Source organism: Suricata suricatta, chromosome 6 (genome assembly GCF_006229205.1).
Source record: "Suricata suricatta isolate VVHF042 chromosome 6, meerkat_22Aug2017_6uvM2_HiC, whole genome shotgun sequence".
In the NCBI taxonomy this organism is placed as follows: Eukaryota; Metazoa; Chordata; class Mammalia; order Carnivora; family Herpestidae; genus Suricata; species Suricata suricatta.
In genome coordinates this window covers 121,750,018-121,773,693 of record NC_043705.1, presented here as the reverse complement: position 1 = coordinate 121,773,693, position 23,676 = coordinate 121,750,018, and the positions used below count along the sequence as shown (strand labels likewise).

At 43.0% G+C, this 23,676-nt stretch overlaps 1 protein-coding gene across 8 annotated transcripts in view; it reads left to right on the top strand.

Annotated features, from left to right (window-relative positions):
- Positions 1–23,676, top strand: part of RAI14 (retinoic acid induced 14) — a 151,838-nt gene that overhangs the window by 105,785 nt on the left and 22,377 nt on the right. For all 8 annotated transcript variants that reach the window (XM_029941025.1, XM_029941022.1, XM_029941026.1 and 5 more), the window contains 2 exons: positions 10,806–10,894; positions 20,308–20,372. In XM_029941025.1, coding sequence (XP_029796885.1) covers positions 10,806–10,894; positions 20,308–20,372 — 154 coding nt within the window. The remainder of the gene's footprint in view (positions 1–10,805; positions 10,895–20,307; positions 20,373–23,676) is intronic.

Here is a 23,676-nt window from a genome sequence, read left to right as displayed (position 1 = left end):
CTCTCTGAGCCTCAGTTTCTTCATTTGTGGAATGAGGATGGTAGATCAGTCTATGCTTCTGGAACCTTCTAAGACTCTGGTGTGTGGTCATTTCTTTGTGTAGGCATGGTGGTTTGCTTGATTTGGGGAGTGGAAGCTGGTTGCAGAGGCAGTGGAAGCAATTGGAGGTCTGATTGAGGTGGCCAGCCCTTTGCATTCTTGACTTCACCCTGCCAGCCCTTTCGGGATTGGGAGCTGGGGCAGTGGAGAAGGGCAGCAGTTTGGTTTGAGAGAAATTTTCTATGAATGAATATGCTGAAAAAAATCAAGGGCTTCTAAAAGGAACCTTGTGCATTTGTATTTCCTCCAAATATACGTTTTGGTTGCTGGCACAGACCAGAAGAATTGTTTGTTATTACTCTGAAAGATCGAAGGAACTTTCCAGGCCATCACTCATGGGCTTCTGAATAGCAACAGCTCAAATCCCTTTCGGGTTAAGAGCCTTGAGAAATATTCCAGCCTCATTCCAAGGCATTTGTTTTGGGAAGGTTTGCACAATGCACTGAGTGGTTTTATAGGAAACAAAACCTCTGTCTGTCGCAGGCTGGGTTGGCTTCGGCACTTAGATTGCATTCCTGGCCGCTGGAGAGCACCGGCAATCCTAATCTGCCCCACTGAGAGGCCTCTATTTGCGTTTTTTGGCCAAATGCTTCCATTTGTTTTAGTTTAAATGTTATTATTATTTAAAAATTTTTTTTTCTAATGTTTATTTGAAAGAGAGAGAGCGAGCACAAGCAGGGTAGGGGCAGAGAGAGAAGAAGACACAGACTCACAGCAGGCTCCAGGCTGTCAGCACAGAGCCCGTTGTGGGGCTCCAACCCACAGATCGTGAGATCATGACCTGAGCCGACATCGGATGCTTAACCGACTGAGCCACCCAGGTGACCCTAAATGTTATTTTTTAAAGAGCAGCACAGCCAGTAAGTTCTATAGTGCTTCACAGTTTGCAAGTGATTTAGCAAATGGTGGGATTTCTCAGCACGGTGATAAAGGGTCAGTTCTGAGGCAGAGTGCCTCCCCGCCTTGTTCGTTCTGGAAGTTTGGCCAAGTTACTAAACTTCTATGCCTTAGTTTCCTTCCTTTTCTGGAAAATGGGGGTGATAATTGGTACTCTCCCATAGGCTGGTTGGGGGAGGTAATGAGTAAAACCCATAATGCATTGAGGAAGGCAGGGGTGCCCGAGGGCGAGAGAAAGACACATTGGCAGCCACAGAACTCTGAAGCACAGAAAGCTTGGGAACTTTCCAAGTGACAAAAGCAGAGAAATTTCTAATATCAATAAGCAACCAAGGGATCAAAGCAGTATTATGTAAATCTTCAGGCTGTTCTATTCGTGCCTTTCAGTTACTTCTCGTGGACCGGCCCAGCTGAGTTGTATAAGCAAAAGTAAACATTTCCTATTATAATGAAACTTAAAACAGCTTCGATTCCTTTTTTGTGGACCATATCCATGAGATTGTTTTTAAGGCTTGTGGGATCATGTCTTCGAAAGAACTTTGGAACAATGGGCACCTCAGTAAAGAGGATGGTGTGAGCTTCATAACTTGTCCTCCACTTAGCGTAGCCCGTCTCCATCTGGAATGTGCACGTGACTCCTCTGGGACCTTTTTTTTAATGTTTTATTTATTTTTGAGAGAGAGAGAGAGAGAGAGAGAGCATGAGCAGGGGAGGGTCAAAGAGAGAGGGAGACACAGAATCCAAAGACAGGTTCAAGGCTCTGAGCTGTCAGCACAGAGCCCAATGTGGAGTTCGACCCCATGAACCGTGAGATCATGACCTGAGGTCGGACACTCAACTGACTGAGCCACCCAGGCGCTCCTCTGAAAACTTGTAAAACAGCCTCAGGTTCTGTGGACATGGGACAAAGGTCGGGAGCCTGCATTTCTAATGAGTTCCTGGTCCACCAACTACTCTGAGTCACCAAGACTTAGTCTCTTGAAGAACAATCACTTCAGCTACACTAGAATCCAGAGAGCCACCCTGCTGTATCCCTGGGCAGTGGCGGGTGTCCCTGTCACTGGGCCGGGGATCAGAAGAGTGGGTAAAAGATTTTCATACCCTTCTCCCTCCACTGAATCTTTGACCCATCTGAGGAGAGAATCAAGTCAATAAAATCTCTCCAAAATCCGTTGCTATCTAGACTCTTGAATGACGTTTCTTATCTTTAAAAGGAAAGGCCGCACAGAGACGAAGCCCAATGGATATTCTGAATTCGTTCTGCATGCGCTCTTCTATATTCCTCTAAGGGGAAATTTCAGCTGATAATTAACTGAAATAACTACTTCAAAGGGTTCATTAAGAAACACTTAAATGTTTCTTCTCTGGAAAATTTAGGTTTAATTAAATTCTCATCTCTTAAATTAAATTTGCCAGACAATAAATGTCTCGGCTAGAATGTGGAACAGTTGGAGCCTCGTGTGTTGTTTGCTGGGACTGGGAAATGGAGCTGCAGCTTTTGAAAATAGCCGCTCCACAGAAGAGTCCAGCATGGTTACCGCTGGCCCAGCAAGCCCACCCCGAGGTATATATCCACTAGGATTAAACGCTGGTGTCCACACAAACACTGGTCGGTGAAAGTCTTAGCAGCAGCATTCATAGTAATTGAAAAGTAGAAGCAACCAAATGTTCATAATGAACAAATAAAGAAAATGTGAGATATCCATATAATTGATTGATTAATTGATTTAGACTTCTCACACGTGGGGGAGGGACAGAGAAAGAGAGAGAGAAAGAATCCCATGCTGGCTCTGTGCTGACAGCCTCAACATGGGGCTCAAACTCACGAACTGTGAGATCGTGACCTGAGTCGAAATCAAGAGTCAGATGCTTAATTGACTGAGCCACTCAGAAGCTTTAAGGAAAGATGTGAAGTACCAATATGTGCTACAATCTGAGGAGCCTTGAAAACATGCCAAATGAAAGAAGCCAGATAACAAAAGACCACATGTTATGATTCTATCTTTGTGAAACATCTAGAATAGGCAAATCCATTGAGCCAGAAAGTAGAGTCGTGATTGCCAGGGGCTGGGGGGACATGGGAATAGGAGATAACTGTTGACAGGCATGTGGGTTTTTTAGGGCAGTGAAAATGTTCTAGAAATAGATAGTGACGTTGGTTGCACAACTCTGTCAATATATTGAAAATAACTGAATTGTACCTTCTAAAATGGTGAATTCTTTGGTCTATGAATTCTGTCTCAATAAACAGATTAAAATGTGCACATGTTGTTTTCTCAGTGTTTAGTTTTAATAGGATTATATTTTAGCATTATACATTGTTTTAATGGTTTATCAGAGTTTCTCAACCTGTATACTATTGAGATTTTGACATATTGACATTATTGACATTTCGGAGTAGATCATTGTTTAGGGGTGGAGGGCCTCTCCTGTGCATTGTAGAATGTTTAGCAGGGTCTCTGGCCTTTACACATTAGATACCAGTACAATCTGCCCACCCCCCACCCCATGAATAATTAAAAATATCTCCAGACATTGCCAAATGTGCCCTGGGTGGGGAAAAATCTCCCCCAATTAAGGGCCGCTGATTTATCTTTAGACTTCCCACTAAAAGCCAAGATCCACGAGGGCTTTGTTTTATTTACCACGTGTTTCTCGGTGCTTAGAACCGCATCTGGCACGTAAATACCCTGGTATCGTAGTACAAATATATGAGTGAATTGGTATATTTAGCTCTAGCAGAAATATGAAAACTATCCCATATTGGGTTAGCTCCAGTGCCCTAGGATGAACATTGTCAAGACTATGTTTTGGGGCGTGGGGGTGGCATTAATCAACCTGTACTACTTGCCTGCCTTCTCTCACCCAAATCCGTAAACTCTTTAGAGATGTTTTCCTTTACCAGCCATTCAGGACACAGGCCATCCACCCATGCTCTTCATTAGTTGTGTGCTGACCTGGGGCACCATCTGTCCCCTAAGCCTGCAGTAACCCCAAACGCCCACCTGCGATTCAGATGGGGTGGTCCCCAACCCACGGTCACCTGGCCTGCCACCACCGAGGATGGCTACATTTATCAGTCACTGCATAAGAAAAAGAAACCTACTCACTGTCATTTACCAATCAAGGTCCTGCCAGTGACTAATCATGTTTTTCCACCCGACCGGACCCAACTTTTCACTTGAGTCTCTTATTAAGAGTTGGCCCTGCTTCTTGTTCACATTCAGAGGCTAAATGCTAATGATTCACTGCTGCCAAATCCTGCTTTGAGGATTATCACTTCCGTGAAAAGTGCCAGAATGTTGGCAGCTCAAGTGTGAGCTTCAGACAAAGCTGGTCTTGGATGGCTTTTTTGTTGTCTGTGGCTGCCTACAACTTTGTTCCCGAGAGTTTCCGTTCAGGGGAGATGCACATAGGTTTTAGTCTTTCGCTTCTCTTCTTCATTTCTTAAGCAGTGGTGGTTCTAATTTAACCTCGATTAGCCTGTCTTTTCTGAGCATTGAAACAAATCCTTTTATTTTATTTAAAAAAAATTGTTTTAATGTTTTTATTTATTTTTGAGAGAAAGAGACAGTGTCAGCAGGGGAGGGTCAGAGAGAGAAGGAGTCACAGGATCTGAGGACAGGCTCCAGGCTCTGAGCTAGTGGTCAGCACAGAGCCTGATGTGGGGCTTGAACCACGAACCATGAGATCATGACCTGAGTTGAAGTTGGCCGCTTAACCGACTGAGCCACCCAGGTGCCCCACAAATCCTTCTATTAAGCAACATGTCTTGGACTGGCTGACATGCCTTGGGTTGGTGAGGCTGTAACAACTGGTGGGTTTTTTTCTCTGGTGGGAGTTACGGGGGGATATTTACTCTGTGCTTTCACATTTTGCTAAGTGCTTTCATGTATAAGTCATTTATTCCTCAAAGCCCATTTTACAGATATGGAAACCAAGATACCAAGACCTTGTCTAAGATCACACTCTAATCTAATAAGTGGCAAAGCACAGATTGAAACCCAGTTAGTCTGAGCCCTTAAATATTACATGTCTTACCTCCGCAATATCACATTTCTTGTAGAACTTTCTCATCTGACTACATATATACATGTCCATCCTCCAAGTTTTAATAAAGCTGTAATGTTAGAAGTTTTTATTTTTCAAAATCACGGCTATGAGGAATAAGGGCCAGATTTTCTGAAGTTATAATCTTTCAATGACTTGTCCAAATTAAATACACCACCGCCACCACACCAATGTAATTTCCCATCTTGCCCTTCTGTACCATGGAATGGCATTTACTCTACTCCTGATTAAGAGGTTTTCTTTTAGGCACAGTGACCGGGGAGTAAGAGAAAGAAGACAGGGCTCTTATCTCCCAGGGGCTTTCTCTCTGAGGAGGATTAGCAAAATGACACAGCTTTTTTTTTTTTGGTGGTGGTGGTTGGTTGCTGTTCAAGTGTAAGGTGACTCGAGCCTAGTGCTACCATTTATATTAAGGAGCTGGGTTGTTGGGGAGTTACTGACAGTCATGTCATTGTCTGATTTGTGCCTTCTTTCTTCTGCATTTATGCAGCTTGCATAAAAACAAGACAAAGCTAGGGGTGTCTGGCTGGCTCAGTCGGTAGAGCATACAACTCTTGATCTTGAGGGTGTGAGTTCAAGTCCCATGTTGGGTGTAGAGATTACTTAAAAATAAATAAATTTAAAAATAAAACAAAGCTAAATCAGTACACTGACCATTTTGGTTTTCTTTTTATGTGGTAATTGGTTTAGCAAACTCAAGATTATAGATCCTTTGTCCCAAGTTAGGTAGTAAAATGATTTTCTGACTAACATCCTATGACATTATTAGATAAAAGAGAGGTTATTTTAAGAAGTTAATAAGAGTGATCAATAGATGGCAAAATACATGTCTTGATGGTTATTTTATATCTTCTCTTTCTAAATCTAGCCCACAGACTTTATATAGTATAGTATAGGTTAGTTTTATAGTTAGTAGATATTGATTGTATAGAGAACTATATAGTATATATATGGAGAGAGTGTAGAATCTAGCATTATGCTATTGAAGATTTTACTGAACCTTTTTTTATTTCCACTTCACTACCAAGAACCTTGTTATTCCATAGGATATGCGCATAGAAATTCTGGAAGGCTTTCCCAAATTGAGAACACAGTTGTAGCAGGTACAACTGTATGTGCTCATATGTATTGTAGATAGGGTATTGGTTATTCTTTCAAGACCAAATTCAGTTTAAAATCTGGATTTTAGCATTTCTTTATTGCAAATTGTGGCTTATTCTAGACTGCACGTGACTCGCATTTAAGTCTGTTGTTTTTCTGATCCTTCGAGAGGTGTATTCTTGAACCTTTTAAACTGATTCCTACTTTGGCCTAACATTGTCTCAGAAGTCCCATATCATATTCCGTGTAATTAAAATGATTTGGCACATTCTCCCATCAAAACATTTTAGCCAAAATGTCCAAAAATCTTAAGTATAGCTAACTCAATTACATATGAGGTGAAACATTTTTTTTAAAGCCTGAGTTTGCCTGTCTACGTATTTAATCAAGTAACACCCAGAGGAACCTAACAGTTCGTCCTATAGATGATCACACACAGAATACCCAACATTGGGGTCTGTCATTCAAAGTCCCAGTAGGAAACAGCACCCTCAGATAGGATAATTGATGACCATTTAAGAAATGAACTATTTACAAATTTGTGGTCAGATTTAAACCAGCAGGGTTGGGAAAGCAGCCCTGGGCCCATAGCAGTGGGAATCTATTTCAATGGTCTCATGCCCCCCACCCCCCTACCTGAAGGGGCCTGGAGAGAAAGAAATTAGCAAAACCCAGTCAGAGCTGCAGCTTTGGGAGGGCCGTGAACTTCGTGGAGGAAACAGAGGGGACGGTGCCCTGAACTCTTTCTTCTCATCCTTCTGTCTCTTGTAAGTGCCTCCCATTAGTTGATCCGAACTAGAAGCCAAAGGATGAGGGCAGCCCATTGGATGCAGTCCATAAGAGGTCTGCTTCCTGGGCCACCGACCCAGGGGATAAAGGTGGAGGGCACATCTGGAGAGCCAAACGGATGGTGCACAGCTTTAGTAGTTATTCCCTGAGAAGGAACTTACGCGCCATGTTTCTCGCCTGTGCTCACATTTCCTGGAAATGCCTACTCAGAATGCTGATACATAGTGGAGTTCTCTATCTGTCTGGAGAAATGAATTAGAACTTCTGGCTAAAATGATCAACTCTTCTTCTTTCTGCTTTTCATGCTTTTATCCCCTTTCTTTGAGAAATATCTTAAAATCATGATATATTTAATTGAATCACATCAATTAAGAATGATTTTACTAGCACAAAACATTAGAATATACAGTGTAAAATTACAAGCATGAATATCTGTCCTTGTATAGGCAGCTACATCTAATTATTTGTACTTGGTTCATTTTATGTATAAGAGTGATGAGTGAGTGCTGAAAGTTTAGGTCAAATACATGAGGATAAAATTATGAATTGTGAAAAGATTCTCATTATTCTCTTTTCTCAGTAGGATACAATATTCTGCAGGAGAATTAGCTGGACAGTTTCCAGAATAGGCGGGGTGTGTGTGTGTGTGTGTGTGTGTGTGTGTGTGTGTGTGTGAATAAATGACTCCCTGATCTAAACTGTAAAGAAAGAAGGTGAGACAAAGCCTTGTACACATGCACGCTTATGCGCGCGCACACACACACACACACACACCCACACACACAACTTATTAAATCATATGCAGTGACAACTTCATTAACAGGATGGATCCCTCAGTAAAATGTGTTAAAGCCATCAAAGATGTGTTGTTTTGCGTTGATCTAAGGGTTTTTGTTTTAAAAAAAATGTCCGAGAAAGTTTCTATTATAGGATTAGATTTTGAACCCAGCTTCCTAACATTTCACTTCTCCTGCCTTATTACAATTATTCACATTCTAAATAATGATCCCGAAACCCTACAGCTCCCAAGTCATCCACAGAATAGCAGGTCACATTCATTAGATTCCATCTATCAGTGTATAATAGTAGCTTACAGTAATGCATCCTTGTCTCATTGTCTACAATTTCAGCCCCCAATAAATACAGTGTGCTACCCAGAGAAACTCCAAGAAGCCTCGGAGTAGAAAAAATATAAAAACCACAGGTGGTGGGAAGTTATAATTAGAAGGGACACATGGCGAGCTTTCTGGGGTGCTAGCAGGAGATGCGAGAACTTTTGGCTCTCTGGCCATGTTCTGTTTCCTTATATGAAAATAAAATGGGCATGTGTCATTTGTGACAATTTAGCAGTCCATACAATTGTGATATGTGAAGTTTTCACATGTTATACTTCAATCTCAAGTTATATATCTACACATGGGTATGTTGTGTGTGTGCACATGTGCATGCATGTGCTAATTGTCTTTGTACTTTTATCTTTAATGTAGGATATGGCTGTCTTGTCCAGATAGCTTTGATTTAGTTCTTCCCTGGTCATAGTGGATGGAAGAGTAAACACCTTAGAAGCAGAAACACAAACATTAAGAAAAGGAGATAAATATTAATGACTATTAGGCCTTAATAATCTGAGGCATTGAGATTAATAGCTTGAAAGCAGAGATTGATAAATTGAGGCTCTTAGTGGTGACTTCATGTCCTCAAGGGCAATTAAATGATGAGACATACACTGTTCCTAATGCTGAAAAAATTTTAGAGACATTCCAGCAAGATTAGTTAAAATAAACCATTCACAGATTAAAGGTAACGTTTACATAATATGAATTCAGTCAGCCCAACAATGCTGAAAGCAGAGCCATTACGGTACTGCCTTTTAGGGAGGTCCTTTCAGTCCTCGTTGAGCTGTGTTTCATCAGGAATTCCATTTAAACACGTTACCACTTTCCCAAGTCACTCCATATGATCAAGGTTTGACTGTAATGTGAAATCACCTGTAAAGTAGATTTGGCTGTAAGGAAACATTACACAGAAATCGCTGCACAGGTGCAGAAATAGTTGGTGTGATTAGAGCCAATTAAGCCAACATAATAGAATGTTGTTAGAGCTAGAGGAAACATCAGGTATCATCTGACTCAATCCCCACACTTTATAGTGAAGGAAATCTAGGTTCAGAGAGGTTAAATGGACTTCCCAAAGGTACACACATAAAGTATGGCTGATTTGTGGTCAAAGCTTAAGTGTCCCTGTTTGCTGAGCTGTCCACATTCACTGAGCCTCATCCTTCAGAGCAGAGGCGTGTGGTCAAGATGCCTTGGGTTTTAATTGTGTAGCTAGCTCTTGGATTTGCTGTTTGGGTGTGACCCTGGGCCCCAGTTATAGGTTATGTTCTGTGAAAAAATACAACCTGGTGGTTAACTTAGAGGTAAGATGCTGCCTGGCAAGTATGCTGAGAAAGTAACACCCCAAAATAGAACTGGAGCAGGAGAAGAAATGGAAGGCTCATTAACCTCTCTCCATAGGGTGGAGACCTTCCCAAGGTTCTCAGCCTTCTCAGCCTCGGGGCCTGAATGCCCAGTGGAATTATGCTTTGCTTCTGCCTATAGAAGTGCCCTTCACCCTTGGGATCTGGAGGGATGATTGGTATGGCATTTGGGTGTTACCCCTTCATTTAATGGCAAGTCTGTACATGCCTAGCATGGTTATTATGCCCAAGTGTCGTTGAATACCAGAGTCTAATTGTGGGTTTTCCTTCCTGTTACTTGCACCTGCCTGGGCATAGACACCTGCCATATAATGGAGATAGACAGGACTCACCTCAAGGCTGTTATGAGAAGGAAAAGAGACAATGTATGCAAGTGGGTAGTAAGATGGTTGGCATACATTAGCCACTAACAAAAGTTGTGTCCAACTACTGTTATTCAGCTACAACACAACAGTGGACTCGACATTGATATTGTCCAAGAACCTTGACCATTGTTTGACTTAGACAAGTTTCTCTTTATAGAGAGCATTACTTAAAAATAATAGCTTTGGTGAAAGCACTAGACAACAGAAAGAAGTTGATAAATTACTTACTATTTAGGAATTGAATCTAGTTTGAACTCTCTTGTTTCTTAGACAAATAATGTAATTGAATTTTTTTTAATTACTACTTTAGAGACACACAGGGAGAGGAAATGGGGAGAGGAAAGAGGGAGGGGGGAGAGACAGAAAGAGAGAGACCCTCAAGCAGGCTCCATGCTCAGCACAGAGCCCGATGCAGGGCTCAGTCCCATGACCAGAGCCAAAACCCAGAGTTGGACTCTCAACCAGCTGAGCCATTCAGGTACCCCATAAGGACCCCAAGCCTTGTCTTTAGATTGGAAAACCTAAGATCTAGCTCCTGCTCTATTACTTAATTAAAAAGTGTCAATGAACAAAATATCAGACCACTGTGAGCCTCAGCTTCCTCATCTTTAAAATGAGATTGATTGGGCGCTTGGGTGGCTCAGTCAGTTGAGCGCCTGGCTTCGGCTCAGATCATGATCTCATGGTCCGTGGTTTCGAGCCCCACATCGGGCTCTGTGCTGACAGCTAGCTCAGAGCCTGGAGCCTGTTTCAGATTCTGTGTCTCCCTCTCTCTCTGATCCTCCCCTGCTTGTGCTGTCTCTTTCTGTCTCTCAAAAATAAATTTAAAAAGAATTAAAAATAAATAAAATAATAATAAAATGAGATTGATGATAATGCCTACTCCCTAGGTAGTTGTGGAGCTCAGGTGAGAGAAAGTGTACATAAAGAGGCAAAACAACATTGTTGGAGATGAATTCCAAAGAGTGGAAAGCTTAAGGCAATTGTGTTTACCTCTTTTCCAGCTTTCATCTTGCTGCTACAAAAGGGCACGTGGAATGCCTCAGGGTCATGGTTACACATGGCGTGGATGTGACTGCCCAGGATACTGCCGGTACGTGGTCTTGATCTCTTAAGTCAGCAGGCCAGCACAAGAGTAGGTACACAAAGGTGAGACACATTCATTGTGGGAAATTTCCAATCTACAGATATTCCAAAAGAAGAACATAAGAATCACCTTGAATGACTCGGCTCTGATATGGTTTCATCATTTGTGCCTTTACAAATATTTTCCTCTTACATGTGCTCAACTAGAAACTGTATGATTCTTATCCTCCATTTTAAAATACTATTTTAAAGGTTATTTTTATGGACCAAGCAATATTTAATTTTTGTTTTTAGGAATCATAGCATGAGGTAATAAATGCAGTGAGTTATGGTTTTTTTTTAATGTTTATTTTGAGACAGTGCACACATGAGTTGGGAAAGGAGCAGAGAGAGAGAGTAAGAGAGAGAAAATCCCAAGCAGGCCCTGCACTGACAGCGTAGAGCCTGATGTGGGGCTCAATCTTACAGACTGGTAAGATCATGGCCCAAGCCAAAATCAGGAGTCAGACAGGTATCCAACTGAGCTACCCAGATGCCCCAATATGATGAGTTGTTTAGGAGCCCATTTTGTTAGCTGACTGAGATGTGCTCTGTGGACGGGAGCTGTGATCCTCGTCTGGACCAGCTGCCCGTGGGTCTCACCCCTCACTGTGCTTTAGTGCACCGGGGCCCCCGGGGCACTGGGGGAAAGGCAAGGCTGGGAGAGAAAAAGAAGAAAGAAAAAACAGTATACAGGCACACACAACTATACCCATGTGCTGGTAGGGTATTCCCTATCCTCTGAGATTCAGATTCTGAAGGTTGCCAGCCAACCAGTATTTTCTATAAGTAATTCTAATGTGAAGCCAGTGTTGATAAATGGTGAACAAAACAAGTGGAGAGAAAGTGTAGTCCTATCTTTTGTGAACATGGCTCTACAGGATCTCCACCCCTGCCACCTGTACCAAAGGACCAAAGCAACTACTGGTGGCTTTTCATTTCTCCGTTGTACTTAATCTATGCCTTCTAGCAGGGTTCTGTTAGTTTTCACTGGCATCAGTCTATTTTCGTAGTCTTTATCTAGGCTAGGCAGTAATTCATAATCGATCCCCTTTCCTTCCTCCAGTCCCCTGGCCGCCTCAGAGTAGCCTTCTTGGACGGGGGAAGGAGGGGGTCAGTCGAGTATTGGGAGACGCTACTCCTTAGAATATGGTTGGAACACTTTGTTTCAGAATTATTTTCAAAAGGTCTGTGGCATTATTCTTTTTTTTTTTTTTTTATCTCGGTGTTAGGGGATCTTTGTCCTTTGAGAATAGATTTGTTTTTTTAGGACAGACCAAAAGCCACTTGAAGTCAAGTCAGGTAAATGAGGTATCAAACCAGTAAAACCATTTTTGGTCAAAAATAGGGAGTGATTAAAGTAAAAGAATGATTTTCTGGAGCAGTACCACAGAAAGTTCCAAAAAAAATACTTTGAGAAATGGCAATACCAGTGGAAAGATGAGTGGTTTCCTTAAGTGACTACCGTAAGGGAAATGCTAATGTATGCTGCACTTGTTAAAATCATCTTTAATCTCAAGATTAGTTATTTTGTTTGTTTATTGTTTTTTAATTTTTAAAAAATATTTATATTTGAGAGAGAGGGAGACACAGAATCTGAAGCAGGCTCCAGTCTCTGAGCTGTCACCTCAGAGCCTGACACAGGACTCAAACCCATGAATTGTTAGATCATGACCTGAGCTGAAGTCAGATGCTTAACCAACTGAGCCACCCAGGAGCCCCTGCTTTTTTATTGTTAATATTTTAAAAGTCATGCCACACAACACACACACACACACACACACAAAAGGACAGTACAATTAGCTAAAGTACCCTTGATGAGAAATATGTCTTCTTCAGTAGATGGAGTTTCCTCTCTAAGAAAATCCTAATCTAAAGGAATTAGCTTAGAGTAAATAAATTGGAGCTACAATACAGATTCCTTTCATTGTATTTGATGTTAAGAAATAGATTAGTCAGCAGTGTCGTTATTTCTATCAAAACCAAATATCTCTTCCCTCTATCCTTTTGTTATAGGGAAAAATATGTTTCTCTAATGCTCTTTGTAGAAAACTAGGGAAATACAAAAACTACAAAGAAGTTAACCAGTGCCTCTACTCCTACCAAGAAAAGTTTTACTCCTTTGCTATATTTCCTTCCAGATTTTTCCTGGTGCATTTTTATATAGTTGAGATCACATTGTGTAATAAACTCTACATGTTTGTCTTTTTTTTTTAATTTTAATATTCCACCAGTATTATTTCTAACACTTAAAGCTCTTAAGATTTTTATGCTATATAACACATTGGGTAGAGTCTGTATTTCCTACCAGAGCCCTAACTCCCAACACCAGAGCCTGGTAAAGTGTCAGGTCTTGAGTCCTGGACACCCCAGTGTGGTGCCAACTTGCTAGCTGACTGAGATGAGGAGGGGCGCTGCAGACCCCTCCAGGCTGCTTCTCTGGGCTGGGCAGTGTGGACTGCGACAGTCCGTCTTTTTTATTTTAGTGTTTATTTCCTTTTGAGAGGGAGAGTATAGCAGGGGAAGGCAGAAAGAGGGAGACAGAGGATCTGAAGTGGGCTCTGTACTCATAGCAGAGAGCCAGTGTGAGGCTTGAACTCCTGAACCGCAAGATCACGACCTGATGTGAAGTCAGCCAATCAACTGACTGAACCACCCAGGCACCCGTCCATTTAAAAAAATAAAAAATTATTGAAATTGATGGACTCCACAGCACCTTATGGGCCCAGAACATTGTCCAAACATTCGATGAGCTGAAAATGTCTCAGAGTCGCCAGTCACTTCTCTCTCCCCTAACCTTTTTGGCTGTGAGGGTACACTGTGATCTTTGGGCTGATTGTTGTCCTTTTGTCTGAATGAGGCACCGACTTCTCATGATTTTTTAAAAGCATGCAAAGAGAATGTAGGAACGAAGGAAGAGCTTCAGGGAAAATGCACATGGAAATGTTGATTGCATTGTCTAGACCAATGCTTCTCAGACTCTTTCCCATCATAACAAGATAAATATGATGGCGTTTACTGCGCGTGCCGTGTCCTTCTTGTTGCTACCTCACCTACCCCCTTCTTGTTCTCTCAGGAAAGCAGAGCCGAATCCGTCAGTCACCATGCGTCACCTTAGTGTGATCGTCATGAGTCCAACACATCTTCTACGGTGGTTAAGGGATCAATTAAATGGCTGCAAAAAACAACCTGCTTTCGAAATGTACTACACTGACCCTTATTAGTTTTATCCAACAAGCCTATAGGATGGTCAAATCAGTGTAATTTCCTACTTTGTAAACTGGGGACTAGATTTAAGTTATAAAAGCCAAGAGTTCTTAGCATCTGTTTTTTAACAACTACCTTTCCGTATGAAATATTTGGGAGTCTGACCACAGAATATTTATCGGTCCTTTACAAGCAGTCTTACGAGCAAAGCACTGTGAGAGGGTAAGGCCTTGGTGTAGTTACGATACGACAACAATCATATCACTTTAGACAGTCTTTGCGGCTTCCGTGAGATGGTCAGCGTGGGCGTCTCCATGCCCAGGACACAGTGAGGCCTCGTGGCATGTGGCTCCTCCATTATCATGATTATTGCTACTCTACCCACTTCACCTTATCACCTTTATTATCTTTTACACGTGAGGCTTTTGAAAAGCTTCTGTATCTTTAATGTATTTATTATTATTGTTATTTACAGTCACCAAGCCATCATTCTACAAATCAGAAGAAGAAAGCCCAAAGACTGGTTGAAGCTCATAACTTAGGTGTTTGGTTTTGGGGGTTTTCCCCATTCCTTAATCGCCTGTTTGCCAGTCGCCACACAGGTGTCTAGTGGTCTCGGGGGAAAGGCAGCTTCTGAGCTCGCTGTGTCCCCTCTGAACTGGCCCTATGTTATTGTCTTACATCCTTTCATTGTTTTGTTTGCTCTTGCTCTTCACTGATGTAAGAACTGGCATTTTGGTCTGCTTTTTTAGGAAACTCTTCCCCCTGACAAATAGTAAAGTTGACTTCTGGGCTTTTATTTTTTGAGGGTGGGGAGTGGTAGTGCCTGCATTTAGCACCCCGGAGTATGAGACGGGATTAAACAGAAGATTGAAGAAGACCAAAGAATCTTCTGTTTGTGACCAGGAAGCATTGGCTTTCAGACACCCTTTATTAGTGAGTGTACATATTTGACACAATGTGACAGGATACCAAAATAAGAGTGGATTCAACAGATAGAATTTCTCTCAGGTGGATGTCCCAAATGGGTATGGCAGCTCAGCTCCGCACCATGAGTGATTCAGGCCCCCGTTGCTCCGTCGTCCAGGATGTTGGCTGTTGTGCTAATAGCCCAAGATGGCCGCCCCGGACCGGGCACCTCAGCAGCAGCCGCAGAAGGGCAAGCGCAGCCCAGGAGCGACACACACTCAGACCTCATTGCACAGTGTGTGATCTATGGCCATACTCGGCTTTACGGGAAGCTGGGAATTCTGGGCAGCAATTTGTCCAGTTAGAAAATATCGAAGGTTTTGCTCTAGGAGGAAGTAGAAACAAAGATTGGAAGAGAATGTGCACTTTGTATTTTCACACTCATCTCTTTAATGTTCTCTCATCCTTCTGCACACCTAACCTTCCTCATACAACATCTTTTCTCATAGGAGAAGAGAGACTTAGGAGACTCAGAACTGAGGTACGGAAACATCATAAAGCACGGTCCTCAGAAGGAAATGCTTGAGAACCTGGACTTTTCTCTGGGGTTGCCAAGGGCTGGTGCAGTTTCTGTTTCGATTTGCAGGGGGACTTCATTCCATTATGCCCCCTAATCCCACTCAAATCTGATGCCATGTAAAGACATGAAAGGTAACACTCATCTTAAAACTCAGGCAGTTTAGAGAATGGGTCATTTAAACTATAAATTATAGCCAGTAAAGTGCATTTCCTATTTTTATTTGGGATAAAAGAAAACAAAAAGTGATTGTATGATTTTGGTACTTTACTTGCTGTTGACTCGTTCGTATATGGGCGGTAAGAAGGGTCAACCATATGCAATGATCTGCATAACCTGAATGTGAAAATATTTCAGATGACATACAAACATGCGAAAAAAGTTTTAATTCTATATGAAACACTGTACACATCTATACTGGGGAGACTATTTAACTATTTAATAGTTTAAATAGTGATTATAAATATGTCTTTCATTCTTGAGTCTTCTTCTGAAGATATAACAAGGTAAATGAACCTGTGCCTCAGGGATGAAACTTTGATGAAAAAAAATTAAGGATTACTAAGAATAGTGGTGTTTAAATATATTTAAAATTATAAATAACAACCACATTTATACATCTATTGTTTAAATACAGTCAGCATTCTGAAACTCTGATTTCTAAGAAAATGTTTTAAATCTTATCTAGTTGAATATTATTTAATTCTTTTCATGTTTCTAAATGTTTCTATATATGATCTAAAACTGATTTTTCAGACTTCAGCCTTTGATATTTGTTACCCTGTCTGTATTTTCTAACTTCATTAGTTTCAGTTTTGCTCACCTATACTTGGAGAATGCATCAATAATTCCTTTATTAAATTAGTTAATTCTTCTCCATTTTCTCTAGTGATCTTAAAGAATTGAATAAAGGGTTATCGTCTGAGGGAGTTTGGGGAAAATGTTCCATGGCTAGAATGGCTAGGCCATCCTTTTTATTTTTATTTTTTTAAAGTAACCTCAAGTGGGACTTGAACTCATGACGCTGAGATCAAGAGTCACATGCTCTACTGACTGAGCCAGCCAAGCAGCCCCGAGCCATCCTTTTTAGACTTCGTTCCTTCCTTCCTTCCTTCCTTTTTTCCTTTCTTCCTTTTTCTCCCTCTGTCTCTCTCTTCCTCTCTCTCTCTCTCTCTTCCTTCCTTCCCTTTCCTTTCTTTCCTTTCTCTCAGCTTTTTCTAATACTTTTTTTATAGTTTATTTATTTTGAGAGAGCGAGAGAACCTGTGCATGCAAGCATGGGAGGGAAGGAGAGGGTCAGAAACAGAATCCCAAGCAGGCTCTGCACAGTCCACGTGGAGCCCATGTGGGGCTTGGATTCCTGAACCAAGAGATCATGACCCAAGCTGACATCAGATGCTTAACTGACAGAGCCACCCAGATGCACCTAGACTCCCTTTCAATAATAGGATTCTTACATTGCCTGTAATAGTTCACAATCTTTGACATAAATAACACTGGTCTTTTTACTCACAGGCAAAGTTCTGTTGGAATGCATTCGAATTAGGGTTGCCATGTTATTTGAATTGTTTCCTGATATTCCAGACAGATCCACAGCTGAATGGGGGCCAGACTCACTGACTGTCTCATTACACTGAGATTCTACCACCAATACAATGCATTCTCTCCCGAAAATCTTTGCCTTTGGAAAGAAAATGTTGTGTTAACATTAGCATTAAGAGACATTTCACTTCAGTGTCCTGTCCAGGGCACGATACATTATTTGGGGTTTATGACTGTTTTAATTGAAAATACTTTTGTGCTCCCGGTTCAGGAAAACATAGCCCAGGGCCAGGGAAGAGAAGAATTATGTTTCTTTAGAAATACTGCACTTACTTCCAGGTATGAGTAGAACACTTGGAATGAAGTGAAACCCCGTTGTTTATTTTATGCCGGGCTGTTTAAATTTTCCTACCATCTTGTCTTTGGAGAATTGTGTCTTTTTCCAGTGGGTGCTCTTTATGTAGAATAGTTTTTGTCCACAGCAGAGACAAAAGCCAATGCACTATACACATGACATAAACAGTCTTCTATTTACAATCAGGATGGCTTCCAAAAATTCATCTGCTAGTCATTTGTTTAAAACTCAGAACGTGTTTGTCCTTAAAAACACTGGTACAGATGATGGTTGGGGGGCCAGGCTAGCCCACCAAAGCCTATTTAATGCATCCGGTAACCGAACTGATACTATTATGCAGTATACATCCTGGAGAGAAGGGGGGTCCCATCAAGTTAAAGGAAAAAGGAGAAGAGAAGATGTTTGTCTTCCTACTTCCAAGAGTCTTAGTTCCTGCCCTTCCTCATCCTCATCTGTTTGGGAGGGCTTGGACTCCTGCCTCTCTGTCCTGCTTCACCTACACAGCCGCCCCTCACGCACGCCCTTAAAATTCTTCAGTGCCACTGGTCTCAGAAGAGAAGGAATCTGATCTTTTGACCTTACGTATGCTTCTGTGCAGCTCACTGTGGTCCTAAAACCCTCTAATTTTTGAATATGGTATTTCCTACCCATATGATTCTCTAATAATTAAAGATTTCCAGGCCCTGTTACAGAGTGAAGACTATTTGAAAAAGGAGAAATGATCATTGGAGACTGGACCACCATATGAAAGAAATTGTTCCTGTAAGCCAGTGGTTCTCAACTAGGGTGATTTTGCCCCCACGGGATACTTGGCAATGTCTGGAGACATTTCTGGTTGTCACAAATGGACATGTAGAGGGTAGAGGCCAAAGGTACTGCTTAATAACCTAAAATGCATAGGACAACTCACCTCCCCTCAACACACACACACACACACACACACACACACACACACACACACACAATAGCACAGAGGCTGTGAAACCATGCTTAAAGCATGTCCCAAAGTATGGGTTGTTTACTGATGTTACATTGGGGGTATCATGGCCCAAAAGTTGAGAAATGGAGGATTTAAGAGTTTACTGTGTGTTTTATGTTGGCTGGCAGGGGCTGCTTTGGTCCCCTCCCCCTAAACCTCCTCCCCAGACACTTGTCATGAACATACCCTCTAATTCAAATGAACAAGTGTGTGTTAAGAGCGTATAATGCATCATCAGTGCTGGACTAGAGACACAGCAGGGAATGAGAGAGAACTTCCTGTCCTCTATGGGTTTATATTCTAGTGGGGAAAGAAATACAGCCAGCTCCATGAATTGTGTGTGTGTGTGTGTGTGTGTGTGTTGGGTAGAGGGAAGGTGGGGTGGAAAGAAGTGTGGGAGGGTGCTCAGTGCTATGAAGAACGGAGATGAAGCAAGAATTAAAGACTAAAAGGGTCACAGAGGAATGCGAATTTTCAGAGGGAAGGTCAGGGAAGACCTCATTCAAAAGACACCCTGTCGGTCACCTCCGAGGTGAGAGAGCAAGCTGCGTGGTGACCCTGGAGGAAGAGAGCTGAGGCTCAGGGCCGAGTCCAGCGAGGTGGTGAAGGACCTCGGATGGGAGCTTGCTGGGCTGGTAGCCGAACCTTCTGCCCAGAAGCTGTCCCCAACCCCCTCTTCCATGGAAATTCTCTAGGCCCGTTAGGCTGTGGAGAGAGTTGGGCACAGCACTAGGAGTTCTAAAGCTGACTGCTCAAACATCAGTGTGCTTTATGCTGGAGTCATGTTCTATGAAGGGAAAGTGGGGCGCCTGGGTGGCTCAGTCGGTTAGGCATTCGGCTTCAGCTCGGGTCATGATCTCACGGTTTGTGGGTTCGAGCCCTGCTTCAGGCTCTGTGCTGACAGCCAGCTCAGAGCCTAGAGCCTGCTTCAGATTCTGTATCTCCTTCTCTCTCTGACCCTCCCCTGCTTGTGCTGTCTCTGTCTCTCAAAAAAAAAAAATATGAAGAGAATATAAAGAAATGTTATTTTAGTAGTGTGTTACTGTTTTTACAACTCTCTTCCTTCTTCCACCTAAGGACTTTGAATATCTGAAAACTGCAGGTAATTTCCATGCAGGGGCTGGAAAACTTTTGGAGGAGAGGAAAATGAAAAGTCAAAAATAGGGACTTAAAGGGCGCCTGGGTGGCTCAGTCAGTGAAGCAGCCGACTTCAGCTCAGGTCGTGATCTCACTGTTTGTGGGTTCGAGCCCCACATCGGCTCTGTACTGACAGCTCAGAGCCTGGAGCCTGCTTCAGATTCTGTGTCTCCCTCTCTCTCTCTGCTCTTCCCCCACTCCTGCTCTGTCACTCTTTCTCAAAGTTAAACATTTTTTAAAAACAGGGATTTAAGTGATGGGTATTTAGATTGTTCTCGGTTCATGTACAGGTGGCCTTTCCTGGGTCCCTGGCCCATGGTAGCCGTAGCCTGGTGTGGCTGTCGTGGCTGCAGGATGTTTGGGACTGCCGAAAGCAGAACCGAGCTGCATATCATGGGGCCTGCAAGCTTTTAGCCTGGAGTGTAATAGCACCCCAAGAGAACGGCACTTGGAGTAGACCCTGAATATTATCCGTGAGCAGGACGCTCTGGGCCCTCTGCTGTTTGTCACTCTCCACTTTCTAGATAGGAAGCCGAGGCCTTTACCCTCAAGGGTAACAATTCCGTCTTTGTTGGAGAACAGTTTACTTCCTCATAGTTGTCTTCCTGACAGAGATAAGAAAGGGATTTGAAATGTGTGGCCTTTTTTTCCAAAAAATTTTTTTAATCCATTTAGGACACAGTGCTTTGCACCTCGCAGCCAAGAACAGCCACCACGAATGCATCAGGAAGCTCCTGCAGGTAAAATGGAACAACTTAAAATTATACATGTTAAAAATTTTGTCATTTTTTAAATTTAAGAGTGACTTTATCTGTGAACAGAATAGTGCGCACACACGCGCACACACGCACCCGTCGATCCCATCCGAGAACCTGTGTTTCCTAAGAAGCATCGCAATTTAAATGACAACCAAGGAAAAGATGATTTCCACAGCACTTGCACTGGTCGGGAAGAGGTTCCTCATCAGGATTTGGAGTGTCTTCCTGGGATCCCCTCCCCCCTTCCTTCCCTGTGTTCAGCTCCTCGGGTCCTTCACGGAATCAGTTTAAAAATTGTTTTCCATGCTGTTGGAGATCCTCACAATACAGAGTCTCCAGGATCCTAATATTTTTTCTTTCAGGCATTGGTAGGATGCAACTCTTCTTGAGAAACAAAATTTCAACCATGATTTCCTTGTGCGTAACTTTAAATGAGCCTCTAGTTCTTAGCTTTTGTTTAAGTTCTTGGTTTTATTCTTTATAATCTGAAGCCGACTCCTTGGTTTGAGAACCTTGGCAGTTTATAACGAGATCGCTTAGGGGGACGACGTCCGTAAGTCTTGAAAGATGAATATTTAATGAAAGCCCAATAGCAGTCCAGACTGTAACATCCAGCCGCTGCCAGTCAGTGTACAAGCTGGTTGTTTTCAGGAACAGCACAGAGCAATTAAAGATGCGCTCTGAGTGCTGTCTGTTCTCAGCCTTGGCAAGCACTGTGTGGGACCCAGCATCTTGCTTTCATTTGGCTTTGCAATTCTAATGCAGAAATGCGGTCACATTCTTCAACTTGTCCTGCTCTGTTGATCACATGGCTTCTTGTCTTGCATTCCGTGATGCAAACTGCCACCAATGCCAGGAATGCATACCCTTAACAGGGCTTTGAAGTGAAATTCAAGAAAAACAGATCAACATCTGTGATTATTATTATTTTTTTATTATTATGAGGCACCTCTCTGAAAACAGTTAAAATAGAACTTTTCTTCTCTGCCTTCTCTGAGGCCCCGCACCCTGAATAAATGACAATCATGCACTTGCCTAAGTGCCCTGCCTCCATACCCTTGACCTTGGCTTAATTTTTTTTAACTTGTTTGTATCTTAAATCTTTCTTCTTATTCTGGCTTGGCTATCCAGGCTTTGCATCTGGCTCTGATTTTCAGGAAGAATGAACCTGACAAGCTGGAAATCCTCATGGGCAAGGACCAGATATTCTAGCCTCTAATGTAATTTTATATCTGGTTATGCAAATGGATTGGTTTTTCTCTGGAATCTTTGAAGCCTTTAAACACTTCCTTGTGCTATTCTAAAATTAGGGCAAAGCATGGTAAGTCGTAACTTGATCTCCGTTCTTCTTACCACTGAAGGGCAGACAGACATTTCACTCTTAACACTGCCTGTTCTTGCCTCTAACTTGCAGACCTGCTTTTCTCTCTGAATAGTTGTTAAAACCTGAGGCTTTGACATCCTCCTAATGGATTGCTTTCCCTGGGTCTTGGACCTCTCTCTTCACTTATGTCTTGGCAACCCCTGCCCTCTGTGATGTGCCCTTTGTTATCTCCTGCCCTCCCTCCCTCCCTCTCTGCACTGAATCCTCTCTCTGGGCTCTCTGGGCCTTTGCTCTTACTATCTGTCTGCTAGAGATACTTCTCTCCTCCAGTGGCTACCATTTTAAAGTTCTGCCTCCTCAAGGCAGTAAGCACAAATAGACCCTTTGTGAGAATCTTCAAATTCAAATGAACTCTCCCCCTTCTCCTAATAGCTTGCTAGGACCACCCCCCCCCCATACACACTCTTAACAAGCGCCTCCTGAGCACCACGCTCTGTGTCAGGCATGGAGTGTATATATACTCCCGAGCAGAATGGCCCTTATCCTGATGGAGCTCGCAGCCTTGTAAACAAGTCCCCAGATGCACGTTACAGATTGCACAACATCAAGAAGAAAATGGACCACATACTGAGAGAGATGGGTGTGGGGTGGACGTTCAGGGAAGACCTCATGGAGGAGGTGATATTTAAGCTGAGAATGTTGGAAAGCACCAAGGGGAAGGCATTCCAAACAGATAGAAGAAAGAAGGGTATGGGGTGTAGGCCCGAGTGTCATGGCAGGCAGACTGGAACTCATCTAAGTACAGCATGGAATTCGGGGGTGGGGTGGGTGCTTTTAAGGAAGGACTGATATTCACAGTTTTCAAAGATCACTCTAGTTGTCTAGAGAATAGGAGCAAGAGTAGAGCTGTAGAGACCTCCCGGAGGCCGCCCCAGCTGTCTGGGTGAGAAGGTGGTGGCTTAGACTAGGTGGTGTAATGGGAAAAGAGTAGACCAGGTGGGTTTAGGTCACAGAATTGGCAGGACATGGCAGTGAATTGGATGGGGGAAGAAGAGGAGGAGAAGAAATCAAAGACGACCCAGTGATCTCTGGCTCATGGACTAGTTTGATGATGGTGCTGTTTATAAAGATGGGGAAGCGTCAGGCACAGGATCCCAGACGTTTAGGAGGGCTGCACGTGAGGAGCTTACATCAGAGCAGAAATGTGTAATAGGCAGTGCGTAATCAAGCTAGGTGCTCAGAGATGATGATGTGTACAGCTAAGAACATAGACTCTAACCCAGCGCATCTGGGTTTGGGTCCTGGCTCTGCCACTTCCTGTGACTTGAGCAAATTATTAACTTCTGTGTATCTCAGTTTCCTCATCAGAAGATGAGAGTGCTAATAGCATCATTAGGAGCCTTAAAACAATTCTTGGAAGAGTGCCCGGTGCCTAATAGCTAATACACACTGATGTTGGCTATTGTGAAGATACACATTTGACAGTCGTTAGCCTCTAGATGGCATTTCAAGCTATGAGCATGGATGAGATGACCAAGAAAGAGAGCACCGAGGAATGCCAACGTTTGTTTTGGTTCACGGAGGGGGCGTGGCTAGAGCAGTCGTGAGAAAACCAGGCCAATATGGGCTGTAGGAGCCGAGTGAAAGGAGTGTTTGGAGAAGGGGCTGGATTGCGGTAAGAGGAGGACACGAAGGTTTGCTGTGTTTGCTGTCGTGGGAAACATGAAGGTTGTTGGTGACTGCGGGGCCATCTCTGTGGAGTCTGGAGGACAGCACGCAACTGCAGTGCGTTTGGAAAGGAGTGAGAAGCGAGGAAGCATGGATTGCATGTGGACACTTGGGTTTGTGGAGGGGGATGGAGAATTTGGCAGGAAACGGGGGGGGGGGGGGGGGGGGGGGGGGGGGGGGGGGGGGGGGGGGGGGGGGGGGGGGGGGGGGGGGGGGGGGGGGGGGGGGGGGGGG